The following is a 13,668-nucleotide window of genomic DNA, read 5'->3' on the forward strand; positions in this document are numbered from 1 at the left end:
TACAGACAACGGCTTTTAGAACAGTCCTGTTTATTGGCTTTTAACAGATTCTAGATTTCTCTTCAAATTCTTCCATTTAGTGTCTATAATTGGGCACTGATTCAGGAAGGAAAATGATTTTTGTAGATTTTTCTGGTTTGTGTTAATGTAAAGCTAAAATAGCAATTAGGGAACATAGCACAGGAATCTTTTTTTTTTTTTTTTTTTTAATTTTATTTATTTATGGCTGTGTTGGGTCTTCGTTTCTGTGCGAGGGCTTTCTCCAGTTGCGGCAAGCGGGGGCCACTCTTCATCGCGGTGCGCGGGCCTCTCACTATCGCGGCCTCTCCTGTTGCGGAGCACAGGCTCCAGACGCGCAGGCTCAGTAATTGTGGCTCACGGGCCCAGCCGCTCCGCGGCATGTGGGATCTTTCCGGACCAGGGCTCGAACCCGTGTCCCCTGCATTGGCAGGCAGATTCTCAACCACTGCGCCACCAGGGAAGCCCAGCACAGGAATCTTTAGTAAAGAACAAGTAAGGTGTTAGAATGCTATGGTTGTTGTCTAAGCAAGGTGAAACAGGAAGTGTGATCAAGTAACCAGATACTTTATATAGGTAATTTTGGTATTAATCACCGAGTATTGATTGAATATTTATTTTGTGCTGCAAAATTGGGAGATACAAAAGAAATAAGACATAATATCTTTGCTCAAGTTCATACTCTTGTGGATTAAAATAACAAAACAAATGAAACAGGGACACCAGGGTTTGCAGCCTAGATGGTAGGTAAGGCAAATATGTGACGTTGGATTGAACAGGGAGTAGTGAGGACTGGATGTTGGGAACTGTGTGCCCCGATTTGGCTTTCCCCACCTCCACTTTCCATTTGGCTAGAACTTTCCAATTTTTCAAGAACTAAACAGCCAATTAACAATTTCCAAGTCACCTTCTAAACTAGTATTATTACTGGGTTCAGAGAAGGGAAGAGACGAAGAATTCAAAGTAGTTCAAGAAGGCTGAAGCCACAATTGTCATTATAATAATTATTCCTGATGTTGAAGAAAACACATGGGTATTACTGCAATTAGAGAAAGAGGGTGCAGAGATTTCTTGGAGGGATACTGACTCTTAGAGAGATGGGGAGCGTGGGAGAGCAGGTGGGTGGGCAGTCATGGGACCCACAGCAGGACTGGGGGTGCAGGTACTGCAGGCTCTACCCACACAGCCCTATTCCTGTTGATAAGAGGGAGTTCGAGGGGGACAGAGGGGCCCCCAGAAGTAGTTTGGGGCCCCATGTTTACCACTTCTGTCAAATTTCATTTCCATTTGAAGGGATGAGTTTGTTAAGACCCATGAATGTCTGCCTATCATGGGTGTTACATTAGTTTTATTAACAAAAACAAAATAATATTTATATAGTACTCTGTACCAGGCACCATTCTAAAAATATATACTCATACCCTTGGGAATTAAAATTATTCACATTCCCATTTTACATATGAGGAGACTGAGATGCAGAAAGTTTATTTAAAACTTAATTGGTAGAGCCAGGATTTGAGCACAGAAGATAGAGTCCACACTCCAATCATCATGCCACCCTACCTTTGGTCAGGCCTGCAGGAGGCTTGATATAATTAAATGTAAGGTAATATACTGGTCAATAATAGGACTATATAATATTTTTAAATCCTAGGCACTGTTAGGCTAGAAAAAGTTTGTATCTGTCTTTGGTGCAGTAAAAGCCAGAGAGAGGATTCAGCATCATGAATTGTATGGTTGAGGTTCAGAGAAATTCTCTTTTTGAGACTGCAAGGCACCTGGTGACCATCAATATAATAGAGGAGTCATCGGAAGATTTTGATGGGGTTTTCTGATCATGGCCCAGGCAAGGGCTTCTCTTAATGAGTCATCACCACGTGAAAGTAAAGCATGCACCAACAATTTCTAAAGTTCCGCAAGTGACTCAGAAATTGTTAGAATGATGTGTTGAGTGATTCATGCTCTGACATATCCCTTGGAAAGGAATTTTGTGATATAGTTTAGTTTGTTTGGAGAATAAAAGGAAATATAGTTTAATTCTTTTAGTTTGTGCGTGTACATACTTTAGTTATTATTATACTGGTTGTTAACCATTTTGAATAAGCCAGCCGCATTGATGACTTTCCAAGGACCCAGTTTGCAAAGGATGATCTGATGGCTTCAAAGATATGGGAGCAGACTGATGATGGCATCAGATCAGTGAGAAGAAAATCAGTACCAGATTTATTGTCCCATTTCTGGGCTGGCAGGGGTGGGGATGCTGTGGCAATGTCTAGATCCATGGCTGGCATCGTCCCCTCATGGAGAAGGTAAGCTTGTACCTCCCAGTGCCCTTAAGGCAGCACAGGGGGCAGCTGTGTTCCATGGAGGGATCAGAGTCCAGCATGGGCCATACGTCTACTCGAGAAGAGCTCTTTGAGGCTGCCAGGATCCTTTCTTTTCCAGAGAGGAGCCGTGATTGTCTGATTCTCTTTCAGTGCCGGTTGCGGGACATGACGTACTCCGCCCCCATCACAGTGGATATTGAATACACCCGAGGCAGCCAGAGGATCATCCGCAACGCCTTACCCATTGGCAGGTGAGGACTGACACCTCCTGGAGCCTCGCTGCCAGCATCGCGGCCCCGTGAGGTGACCGCGAGCGAGTACTAACGCTCTTCTCGCCCTGTTTCCTCATCTGAAAAATGGGGGAGATGGAGCCTACTTCACGGGGTTATTTTATGGGTCCAGTGAGTCAGCACGTGTAAAGCACTTGGAGCAGCGTCCATCACGTTGTTGTGGTTGTTATATTTAAATTGTGAAAGCTTTTCTATAAAGTTAAGGAAATTGCTTCCATTTCCTCCTGTAACTCCAGGCTGTTAGGGAAACATTGGGTAAGATGGCATTTCACTGAACTCTCCTGGGCTGGTCTTCTTGGTGGATTCTTACATATTTTGAATTTTCCTGGAAGAATGAGTGTTTATAGCAGTATTTAAGGCAGAAGTTATTTATTTGCCCAGAACAAGTTTGGAAATAATAGATAGCATCAGCTAGCATTTTTGCTGCCTGCTTTTCCTAATTAGGGAAATGTATTGATTCTCCTGTAGAAATGGACAAAATCCACAATATTTAATAATGAGTTTAATAATGATGTTGGACTTTAAACTTAGTGCAAATAATTACGGCTTAAGTGTTCCGCCCCCCTTCAAAAGTGCTAAGAGTTTAATAAACATCCATTTGTTCATTAAATATGCAGCAGCTCACTCTGCTGGGTCCTCAGGTAAGTAGAAGACACTTAAGACATCGCTTGTTTGGCTACATTCTCCTCATTCTTCACTTAGGAAAAGAAGTAGGGATATTAAAATGTTAATCTTTGTCTTAGCATGACTGTTTATCAGTGTTAAGATCAGAGCTTCTCTCTTTCTTATAAATGGACCATACTTGTGTCCAGTTAAATCTTGGACTGTTGCTAAATGATTATCCAGTTTGAGTATTGTGAAAGAAAGGCAGGAGATACTGGAGCAAACCAGAAATACATTTAAGGTTTAGATCCTGGGTTAAAGAGAGGCAGGGAAGGATGGGCATGTAACTGGTATTTGTTGAATACCTACCAGGTGCCAGGTCCTGTGATAGGTGATTTCATTTGTTAGTCCTGCATTCCGAAAAACGACCTCTGTTAATTAGACTGCTTATATCAGGTACTACCATAATTGGAAACATTATCTCATTTAATTGTTTTTTTGAACTAAAAAGTTTTTAGTTTAATCCAAATAATATTTATACTTGGTAGCAAATCAAATAGTACATAAGAACATTTGATACAAAGCAGGAGTCTTCCTCCCTACCCTTCCTCATCCCTAGTCCCATTCCTGACCTTGTAACCAGTTCTGTTATTTCTTCTGGTTATTACATCCATAACTTTCAATGCTATGCTTATACCTTTTTTTCTTGCTACATCAGTTTTAGACAACTATTTTTTGACTCCTAATATAGAAGGTGTGGATTGGTTTATCTGTATCATTCACTTTCCTTCTCCCTTCCTCTTCCAAATTTTGTTTCTTATTTTTAATTCTTCTTTTGGTTACTCTGGTAATTTTAATATTCTTAAAAAAATTTTTTTTAATATTCTTATATATTAGTCAGTGTCTTTTTTCTTTATTTAAATATTAAAATGAGGACTTTTTTTTTCTGGGTTTTTTGTTTTTGTTTTTTTTTGGCCATGCCTCGAGGCATGTGGGATCTTAGTTCCCCAACCAGGGGAAACTAAGGGATTGAACCCACACCCCCTGCAATGGAATTACGGAGTCTTAACCACTGGATCACCAGGGAAGTCCCTCAAATGAGGATATTTCTGTCCCTACCTTCCCATTATGATTTCTTTTTTAACCTATGAGTTACTTAGAAGACTGTTTTTAAATTTGCAAATTGGTGCTTTACATCAAGTTTTGGAACTTTGTGGAGACCTGTTTCTTTTCATACATGTTTCATGTGTGTTTGGAAGCAAGGGGTATTCTCCAGTTGTTGTGTCACTATGTTTTTCTTTTCGATCAAGCTTGTTAATTGTGTTGTTTAGATAGTGTGTCTTCACTGATTTTTTGATTTGTTTTAATAAGTACTAGGAGAGATGTGTTAAAATCTCCCACTACGGTGATGGATTTGTCCATTTTTCTTTATGTTTTTGTGTATTTTTGCTTTTTGAAGTTATGATATTAGGTGCATGGAAGTTTTGAATTGTTAGGTCTTCCTGGTGAATTGAACCTTTTGTTATTGAATATTAGGCATTTATCTTTATCTCTTGTAATATTGTTTTGCATTAAAATTTATTTTGTCTGCTCTTACTATAGCCACATCTGCTTTCTCTTGGTTATTTTTCTGGCATATCATTTTTTTTATCCTTTTCTTTTTATCTTTATGTCCTTACATTTTAGGTATGTTTGAAATAAACTGCATATGGCTAGATTTAAAAAAAATTATCCGAGAATGTAGTTCATTTATATTTATTATATGTTACAGATATATGTGGATATACTTCTGTCAACTTATTTTGCATTTTTAATCTGTCCAGCTTTTCATTTCAGTTTTTCTCTTTTTGCCTTTAGGGTTCATGGAAGTTTTTTTTCCCTACTCTCTCCCAGCTGATTTGAAAGTCATGTACAGTAGTTCTGGTTGCTTATGCTTACCTTAGAAATTTTGAATTGCATATTTTACAAAGTTTGAAAATAATATGTTTATTCTTATGGAAAGGTCATGGACCTTAGAAAGCTTTAACTTGGATCAAATCGACCCTCCTGATATACATGCTTTTGTTATGCTTTTTAGTTCTAGCTTGTTTTGTCTTTTTTAACCCATATATTAGAAATTATTATCTTAGAGCTAATATTTGTTTTTACTTACCCACATTATTTACCATTTTCTTTGTTCACTATACATTTTTGCATGTCAGACTTTCTTCAACATTTGTTTTTCATCTTCCTGAAGTATTATCTTTTAGAAAATCTTTTTTTTTTGGCTGCACCACACAGCTTGTGGGATCTTAGTTCCCTGACCAGGGATTGAACCCACACCCTCGGTAGTGAAAGTGCAGAGTCCTAACCACTGGACCGCCAGGGAATTCCCTAGAAATTCTTTTAGTGAGGGTTCATTAGTAGTAACTTCTTTGTTTTTGTCTGAAAATATCTTTGTATCGACTTCATTCTGAATGGTGACTTAACAGAATACACAAATCTAGGTTGACAGTCACTGGCTTATCACTGCACTGTCGTCTGTTAATTGCATGTGTGAAGTTATCCGTCCATCCAACTATCGTTCCCTTCCTTTAAAGGCAGGTTACCTGCCATTACCTCTGGCTGGGTTTTAAATCTTCTCTTTGTCTTTGGTGTTTTGCATCTTGATTATGATGTGGCTTTCTTTTTATTTATTCTGCATAGATATTGTGTGGTTTATGCTTTCATACATTTTTTAGAAGTTCACAGCCATTGTTTCTTTGAATAAGACTTCTCACACATTCTGTGTATTCTCGCTGTGTAGGAATCTGATGAGACATACATGAGGCCTTCTCACTCTCTCCTTCCAGGACTCTGAAACCCTCATATCTTTATCTCTGTCTCTAAAATACATTCTTAATAATTTCTTCAGATCTCTTTTTCAGTTCAGTAATTCTGTCTTCAGCAGCATCAAATCTACTATTCAGCCCACTCCTAGATTTTTAAGTTAAGGCTTACATTTCTCATTTCTAGAAGTTTTGCCTTAGTTCTTTTTCAAAATTGCCTGGTTAGTTTTGATAGTCTCTTATTCCTTACACTTTGATTCATTGCTGTTTCTACCTAAGGGGAGTCACTTTGTTTACCACAAATGAAGTGTTGCTGCCATTTGTGACTTTCGCTCAGGCTTGTCTGCAAAGTTTAAGGAAACCACACATTTGAGTTTTTGGTATCTGTACCAGAAGAGCAGTGTGCCTGAGGAAATACTTCATTTCACTTGGCTCTTTCATGCAGTACCATCCCTCCGCCTTTCCTAGCATGTCAAACAGGAATGCAGACCCCTTGGTGATGTGTGCAGTGCCCAGTATGTATTCTTTTCAGCTTTTTTACCAGTGACAACCTGTATGTGACATTTTCTTTGTTTTATTTTAAACAGAATGCCCATAATGCTACGTAGTTCAAACTGTGTTCTTACAGGAAAAACACCAGCAGAATTTGCCAAACTGAATGAATGTCCTTTAGATCCAGGTATGTGTGATTTCTTGGATTTGTGCCCCCTTCCTTTTTCTTTTTTTTCTTTTGCTTTTGTTTTGCTCTTGCTGTTGTTTTACCACTTTTCCTCAGAAACAATACCAGCCTTTCTGCTTTATAGTCAACTTGGGTAGAACTTTGCAAACCATTGAGAAATTTGGTTCCAACTTTATTCTACTGGTCTGTATTTTTAAAAGATATACCGTTTCCTCTTTTATTTCAAGTTTAAAACTTTAATACCCCAAGCTCTGATTTATTGCTATGGTTTATCAGGCTTTCCTTTGTCTCTTTGCTCAGTGGTTTCTTTTGGTATGCTTAGAAATTCAAGAGTAATCTCACAAAGTTCCTTGTCTACCTCATCTGAAAAGTCACAAGTAGCTCACTTCAGGCTGTTTTAAATGCCGTATAGGGGCAAAAAATGAAAGTCTTCTGTTTAAATTTTTTAAAGTTATATTTTTGTACTTATTTCTAGGCAGTATTTTTTTTAAGTTTCAAGCTTAGCACTTAACAGAAAGTTCTTTTAATTCCTTAATTCATGTTTCACATTGATTTAGTTTATAGTTGCTCTAATCTAATTCCTTTAAATTTGCGTTGATGTAGAATCCCAGAAGGTTTTGGAAAGAGGTTAACAAAGAACATGACTTTATTAGAAACAGGATTTTGCATAAGTCAAATATATTGCCTTCTTTTTGCTTATATTCTGAAGGTAAAATGAAGTCTCACTTTATCCTGTTCTGAATTGTGTGCAAAAGTATGTCATAATGTTTTACGAGTTTTATTGAATATCGAATATTATTTTGGAAACCTAATCTTAATCTGCCATTGTCAATGATTTGTTAGAAAACTAAGAGCAAATTTTAGCTTATATTGAAGACTGTCAGTTAATTCTGTGCTTATAAAATCTGAAGACTAATATATTTAACATTTTTTTCATTCACCTCTCATATATGTCAGCTGCCGGTGATCCATAGACCAATAAGATACGTTCCTTGTCTTCAAGAAGCTTATCATCTTGTGGCTCATTTGTATAAAATCATGTGCTAAGACTATTACCAATTCGTAAAACAATATTGACACACCCCTTCGATCTGAGTGATGGCCAGCACCGTGAGGTGATGGAAGAGTGATCAGGAGATCACTGCCATTACTAAATCACACTGTTGGAAGGATAGCTGGTGACGCCTTTCTTGTTTCCCTTGGGCAGGGGGCTACTTCATTGTTAAAGGAGTAGAAAAAGTTATTCTTATCCAAGAGCAGCTGTCTAAGAACAGGATCATCGTGGAGGCTGACAGAAAAGGGGCTGTGGGTGCTTCAGTTACCAGGTATGGATGGCAGGGATGGTGTTCTTAAGAAATATTGATCATTCCATTAGTGTCAGATGATTATCGTTCAATACGGAGGTAGCCAGTTATTTCTCTCCAGTAACAGGCAGTGTAATAGTTAAACTATCTGCATTCAATTAATTGTGTAAGTCTGTAAGCATAGAGTATTGATTTAAACTTTCCAGTGATGAAAGTGTGAGACATTGCTCAAAAGGCCATTAGTTACTTTATTCAAGTTGAACTTTACGTTAATCTATAGCATTAAAGGAACTTTTAAAAAAGAAATTAAAAAAAACACTCTTTAGTTTTTCATGTGCCTTTTCAGTCTTTCACCATTTTACATATGTATTCCTACGCTGATATAATCAGAGACTATTTTATACTTAATGAATTGTATATCATGTACTTAACATTGTATTGTTAGTTTTCTAGGCCAACCTCCTTCATAGTGTACTCATTTTTCTACAACAGTATCCCTTATATCACTCCTGTAACGTCTTTTCTCTGATTTATTATTATGTAATCTGAAATTTGGATGTTAATGAGTTCTGGGAATAAAAAAATGTGGCATAGTTAAAATGTCAGTATGCAGTAGAGTTTCTCTTCTGACAACCTACAGTGAACTGCTTAGCTTAGAGTATCTGCATTTTTCTTTCTGGTGGAGAGGCAGCTAACAATAGTGCCCATTTATTGAGCAGTTACTAGGAGCCAGGCAGTGTACTAGGTGCTTTATATATATTTGTCACCTCAGCCCTCCAAGATAAGTGCTATTATTTCCATCTGAGTAACAGGCCTTGAGCACAGGGTGACATCGATCATGAGGAAGCCAGCATTTGAATCCAGATCTAATAATTCTGCAACCCACATCTTCCTGTTGTACGCAGCTTTTGAAGCCAGGGCAATCAGGATTTGAATCCCACAGTTGTTTACTAGCTATGAGCTAGTTGGGGGAGTAGTTACTTAGCTTCTCTAAGCCTTGGTTTCCTCGTACGTGATTTGGGGGCAACACTTCGAAATAAGTGTTGGTATGTAGGAGATTAGAGCTAGTGTAAGTAGAGTGAGTAACAGTGCACACAGCATGTAGTGGGTGATCAGTATGTGTTATTATTATGGTTGATTAAAGCTTGGAAATGTTTTTAAGTCCACTAGGAAAATTACAGCTAACAGAGATCAATAGAAGGAGATTCCTTAGTTTCTTTTGGCTTCACTCTATACCAAAATTGTAGGTATATTTTATTGGATTATTAGTTTAAAAACTCATAGTATTTATTCATTTCCGTGTAGTTTTCCCATTATAGTGTAGGCTCATTTTGAAGTTTTTCATTTCAAATGTATAAAATTGATCAGAAATATATCCCACACTAGGTCAAAGCAATTCAGGTAGAATCAAAGTGAAGTAGGTCAAAATGAATTGGTGATTGTCACTCATTCACGCACAAAACTTCCACCATAATCTCAAAGCTAAAGAAACAATTCTAGTGTTTTAAAACGTTGATGGAAGTGGCGGTGGAGGCAGGAGAGGAGTTGTGTAAAAAGACACCTATTTGGAAGGGCCTTATTGATCGTTGCTGATCAGTTGAATCTTATTGATTGGTGGTCATTTGCTACTGCATGTTAACTAGCTTGGAACTAAGTGGGGATGTAGTTCAACCAACTTGTGTTTCCTTACAGCTCTACCCATGAGAAAAAAAGCAGAACCAATATGGCTGTGAAACAAGGACGATTTTATTTGAGGCATAATACTTTGTCAGAAGATATACCCATTGTCATCATATTTAAGGTGAGGCTGCAGGTATCTACTGAAAATTATAAAGAATTCTTTTTATGGTTTATTTTCATATGTAATTAGAAATTTGGAGCATAAGGAGTTCTAGGAGTAAAAAGATTTGTGGCATATTTGTGGCAGTATTTAAAATTGAAAGCTAATAAGACTGGGGTTCAGGTACTTTTAAAAGTAGTGATCTATTTTGTTTTTTTTTTAATAGATACATAATAAAGAATTCCAAAGGTACAAAATGGTATATAGTGATTAGTAAGCCTCCCACCCACCTGTACCTAACCGCAGTTATCCTACCAAAGGATACCACTGCTAATGGTTACTTGTGCATCTCTCTAGAGATAGTCTGTGCATATACAGCACATGAGTATGTAGTAGGTTTCTTTTCTGCTTTTTTTACTTACATACATTGCACACTATTTTGCACTTAGCTTGTTTTCTTTTTTGTAACTTACATCTTGGAGATAGTGTTATATTAGTTCATACAGAGCTACCATGTTCTTTTTTTTTTAAATAAATAAATAAATTTATTTATTTATTTATTTATTTATGGCTGTGTTGGGTCTTTGTTGCTGCGCGCAGGCTTTCTCTAGTTGTGGTGAGTGGGGGCTACTCTTCATTGCGGTGTGCGGGCTTCTCATTGAGGTGGCTTCTCTTGTTGCGGAGCACGGGCTCTAGGCACGCGGGCTTCAGTAGTTGTGGCACGTGGACTCAGTAGTTGTGGCTCGCGGGCTCTATAGCGCAGGCTCAGTAGTTGTGGCGCACAGGCTTAGTTGCTCCATGGCATGTGGGATCTTCCCGGACCAGGGCTCAAACCCATGTCCCCTGCATTGGCAGGCAGATTCTTAACCACTGCACCACTAGGGAAGCCCTACCATGTTCTTTTTAACAAAGGGTTCCATTTATGGGTGTACCATAATTTATTTAACCATTCCCTTATCAGTGGACATATACAGCTCTTGCTATTACAAAGCTGCTGTAATATTTTATACAGGGCAAGGATATCTGTAGGCTAAGTTCCTAGCAGTGGAATTTTCTAGGTCAGAGAGTATGGACCAAGTTTTTTGTTCTTTTTTATGGACTTCAGGATTCTGTTGAATTTCTTCATAAACACAAATCTTTAAAGCTGATTTATCTTGTTTGTGAATTGTTGACTTAGAACCCAAAAGACATTTTCCCACAGAAATAATGTTTAAATGGTATAGTCTTCTCAGATAATAGTGGCCCATTTAGCCTGCTCTGTGACTTAAATATACATATTCTATGAATGGTTATTTGTAGTATTAGTCGTTAATCAAACAGAAAAATAGTCAGCATTATGTGATACAGTTGATGCTCAGTAATTGCAGATTCTGTATTTGGCAATTCTCCTACTTGCTAAAATTTATTTGTAACCCCCAAATCATCACATGTGGTGATTTTACCATTATTCACAGACACGTGCAGGCACAGAGCAGCGAAAAATTCGAGTCACCAGACTTGTACATTCCCAGCTGAGATCAAACATGGGGATACCATACCTTCTCATTTCAGCTCTCGTACTACAAACAAATGCCCGTTTTGCAGTCTATTTGGTGCCATGTTTTTCAAATTTTTGTGCTTTTTGTAAGCGATCTTTTTGTTTAAAATGGGCCCAGGCATGGTGCTGACGTGCTGTGTAGTGTTTCTAATCACAAGAAGGCTGCAGTGTGCCTTCCGGGGGAAAATGTGTGTGTTAGATAAGCTTCATTCAGGAATGAGTTACAGTGCTGCTGAACACAGTCGCAGTGTTAATGAGTCGACGATGATGTATATTAAATAAGGTGTTTAAACAGAACACACGTAAAACAAGGTTCTGCATTGATCAGTTGAAGAAAATGTAACCAGAGGCTCACAAGAACCTAACTCTGCATTTCTCCTGGGAACAGTGTTTCACTGTTCACTAATTCAGTGTCTGCAGCAACTTTGTAGAACATGAGGTATATGGGTATAAAATGAATCTTGACAACTAGGTTGATTGAAATAAAGAGCTCAGGTTATTTGAGGAATTACTGAAAGATACTGGGTAATTCAGATAATTTTAGAGGTTGATAAGCCGCCAGTTGTTCATAGGTATTGAATGGATATTGACAGGTCAGGTTCATTAACTCAGGACGTATCCATATTCTAAAAGCAAATACAAGAAGGAGGTTGTAGGAAGTTTTCTTAATGCTTAGTATAGCTTAATGTGCTTTTGAGTTCTCTAAGTGAGATGATGCCATTTATTTTCTTTTTAGGATGATGATGATGACCATAATAGCAGTACCATTATATCGAGGGGGCCAGAGAGAATTCTTAAATTTACTTTTTTATTACCTTTCTTCAAAGTTTATATTTTTTGTAATTATAATTTTTGTAAAAGGCAAAGTAATTTTGTCTTTTTTTATAGGGATCCCACAGTGCTCAGCGCAGTATCTTGTGTACATAGTGGGATTTAGTGGATAAAGAAAACTTTATCTATGTAAAATTACCTCTCCAGCAGAGGGCAGTATGTTACCATGCATCAGAAGGACGTTTACGGATGATTTCAATGCTTAAAGGTGCATAGGACTGCTTTCCTTAGACCAGAAATTATAAATTAATTATAATGCAGAAAATCTTATATCACTCATATGGAAAATGGGTCACTAGACACATGCATGCCTTAAAACCAGAAAATCTTTATTAAATACTTTTTTTTACTAGTTGACAAAAGTTTGATAAGACAGTTTCATCTGTCAAATTTGTTTAATATTATTTTGTAAATGTATACATATATTTATAGCTGACTTATTAAATCCTTTTTAGAATGGGGCTGTAAATTAACAGTGTGCATTTTTATGTAGCCAGTAGTTGAGATTTCAAATTTCTCCCTTTCTGATTATAAAATAGGCCTTGGGTTGTAAAAATTCAGAAAGCCACTAAAAAGTATAAGTACTTTTTTGGATATATTTTTTTCAAGACCTTTTTTCCTTTGCTTTTGTGATATACACATTGATTTTATTTTATTTTTTTCATTTAACAGTGAATTGTGACTAGCTTTCCTCATCTATTAATAAAATCCACATCATTATTTTTAGTAGGTGTTGTATAGAATGCGTGTATGTGGTATAATCTATTAAGCAAATTCCTATAGTGTGACATTTATGTGTCGTTTTTTTCCCCTAAGTTTTCACTCTTATACACAACTCTGGGGGTCCTTGTACATACATGTTTGTGCATGTTGCTGATTATTTTGTGAGACTTAATTCCTGGGCGTGGGATTATATATATTTTTTAAAACTTGGTGCATGTCATTAAATTTTTCTCCCGAAACATATTCATTACATTTTAATCAGCAGTATATACGAATTAAAATAAATATTTAGAAATTTTCAGTTCAAATAAATTAATTAAATTCATTGGTCACGCATAGTCACTTTTTTTGGTCTCCCACAATAGGGATGTTTTAATAAACTTGTTTGATAACCACTATTGAGACTTTCCCATCTGGGAGGGAGCATAGAATATTGGTATCTTAGAATCAGACTGATCTAGATTGATTTCCAGCCTCTCCACTTATTAGCTATGTGTCCTTGGGCAGATTTCCCAATCTTCCTGAGTCTTGGATAGCTATATCTAGTTAGTTATCCAAGTGAGCATTTCACCTAAGGGGGTTGTTTGAAGAGCAAATGAGATAATATATATTTTGAACAGTAGACTGCGTAGAAAGACAATGCTATTTCTTTTTACTGAGTTCTTACACATTTAATGTCAGAAGCCCCGGAAAATAAAGTAGGATAGGAGAAAAGTCACATCATTTCTCTTTTTGTGTTGTGTGGCCCTAACACAGACCTTGACAGTCA

At 37.2% G+C, this 13,668-nt stretch overlaps 1 protein-coding gene across 3 annotated transcripts in view; it reads left to right on the plus strand.

Annotated features, from left to right (window-relative positions):
• The window catches only part of POLR3B (RNA polymerase III subunit B), a 114,623-nt gene that overhangs the window by 10,440 nt on the left and 90,515 nt on the right, over nt 1-13,668 (plus strand). For all 3 annotated transcript variants that reach the window (XM_082349864.1, XM_082349866.1, XM_082349865.1), the window contains exons 6-9: nt 2,496-2,596; nt 6,633-6,724; nt 7,932-8,049; nt 9,721-9,829. In XM_082349864.1, the coding sequence (XP_082205990.1) occupies nt 2,496-2,596; nt 6,633-6,724; nt 7,932-8,049; nt 9,721-9,829 (420 nt within the window). The remainder of the gene's footprint in view (nt 1-2,495; nt 2,597-6,632; nt 6,725-7,931; nt 8,050-9,720; nt 9,830-13,668) is intronic.

This window comes from Balaenoptera borealis (genome assembly GCF_965194805.1).
Source record: "Balaenoptera borealis genome assembly, chromosome: 13".
NCBI classification, from domain to species: domain Eukaryota; kingdom Metazoa; phylum Chordata; class Mammalia; order Artiodactyla; family Balaenopteridae; genus Balaenoptera; species Balaenoptera borealis.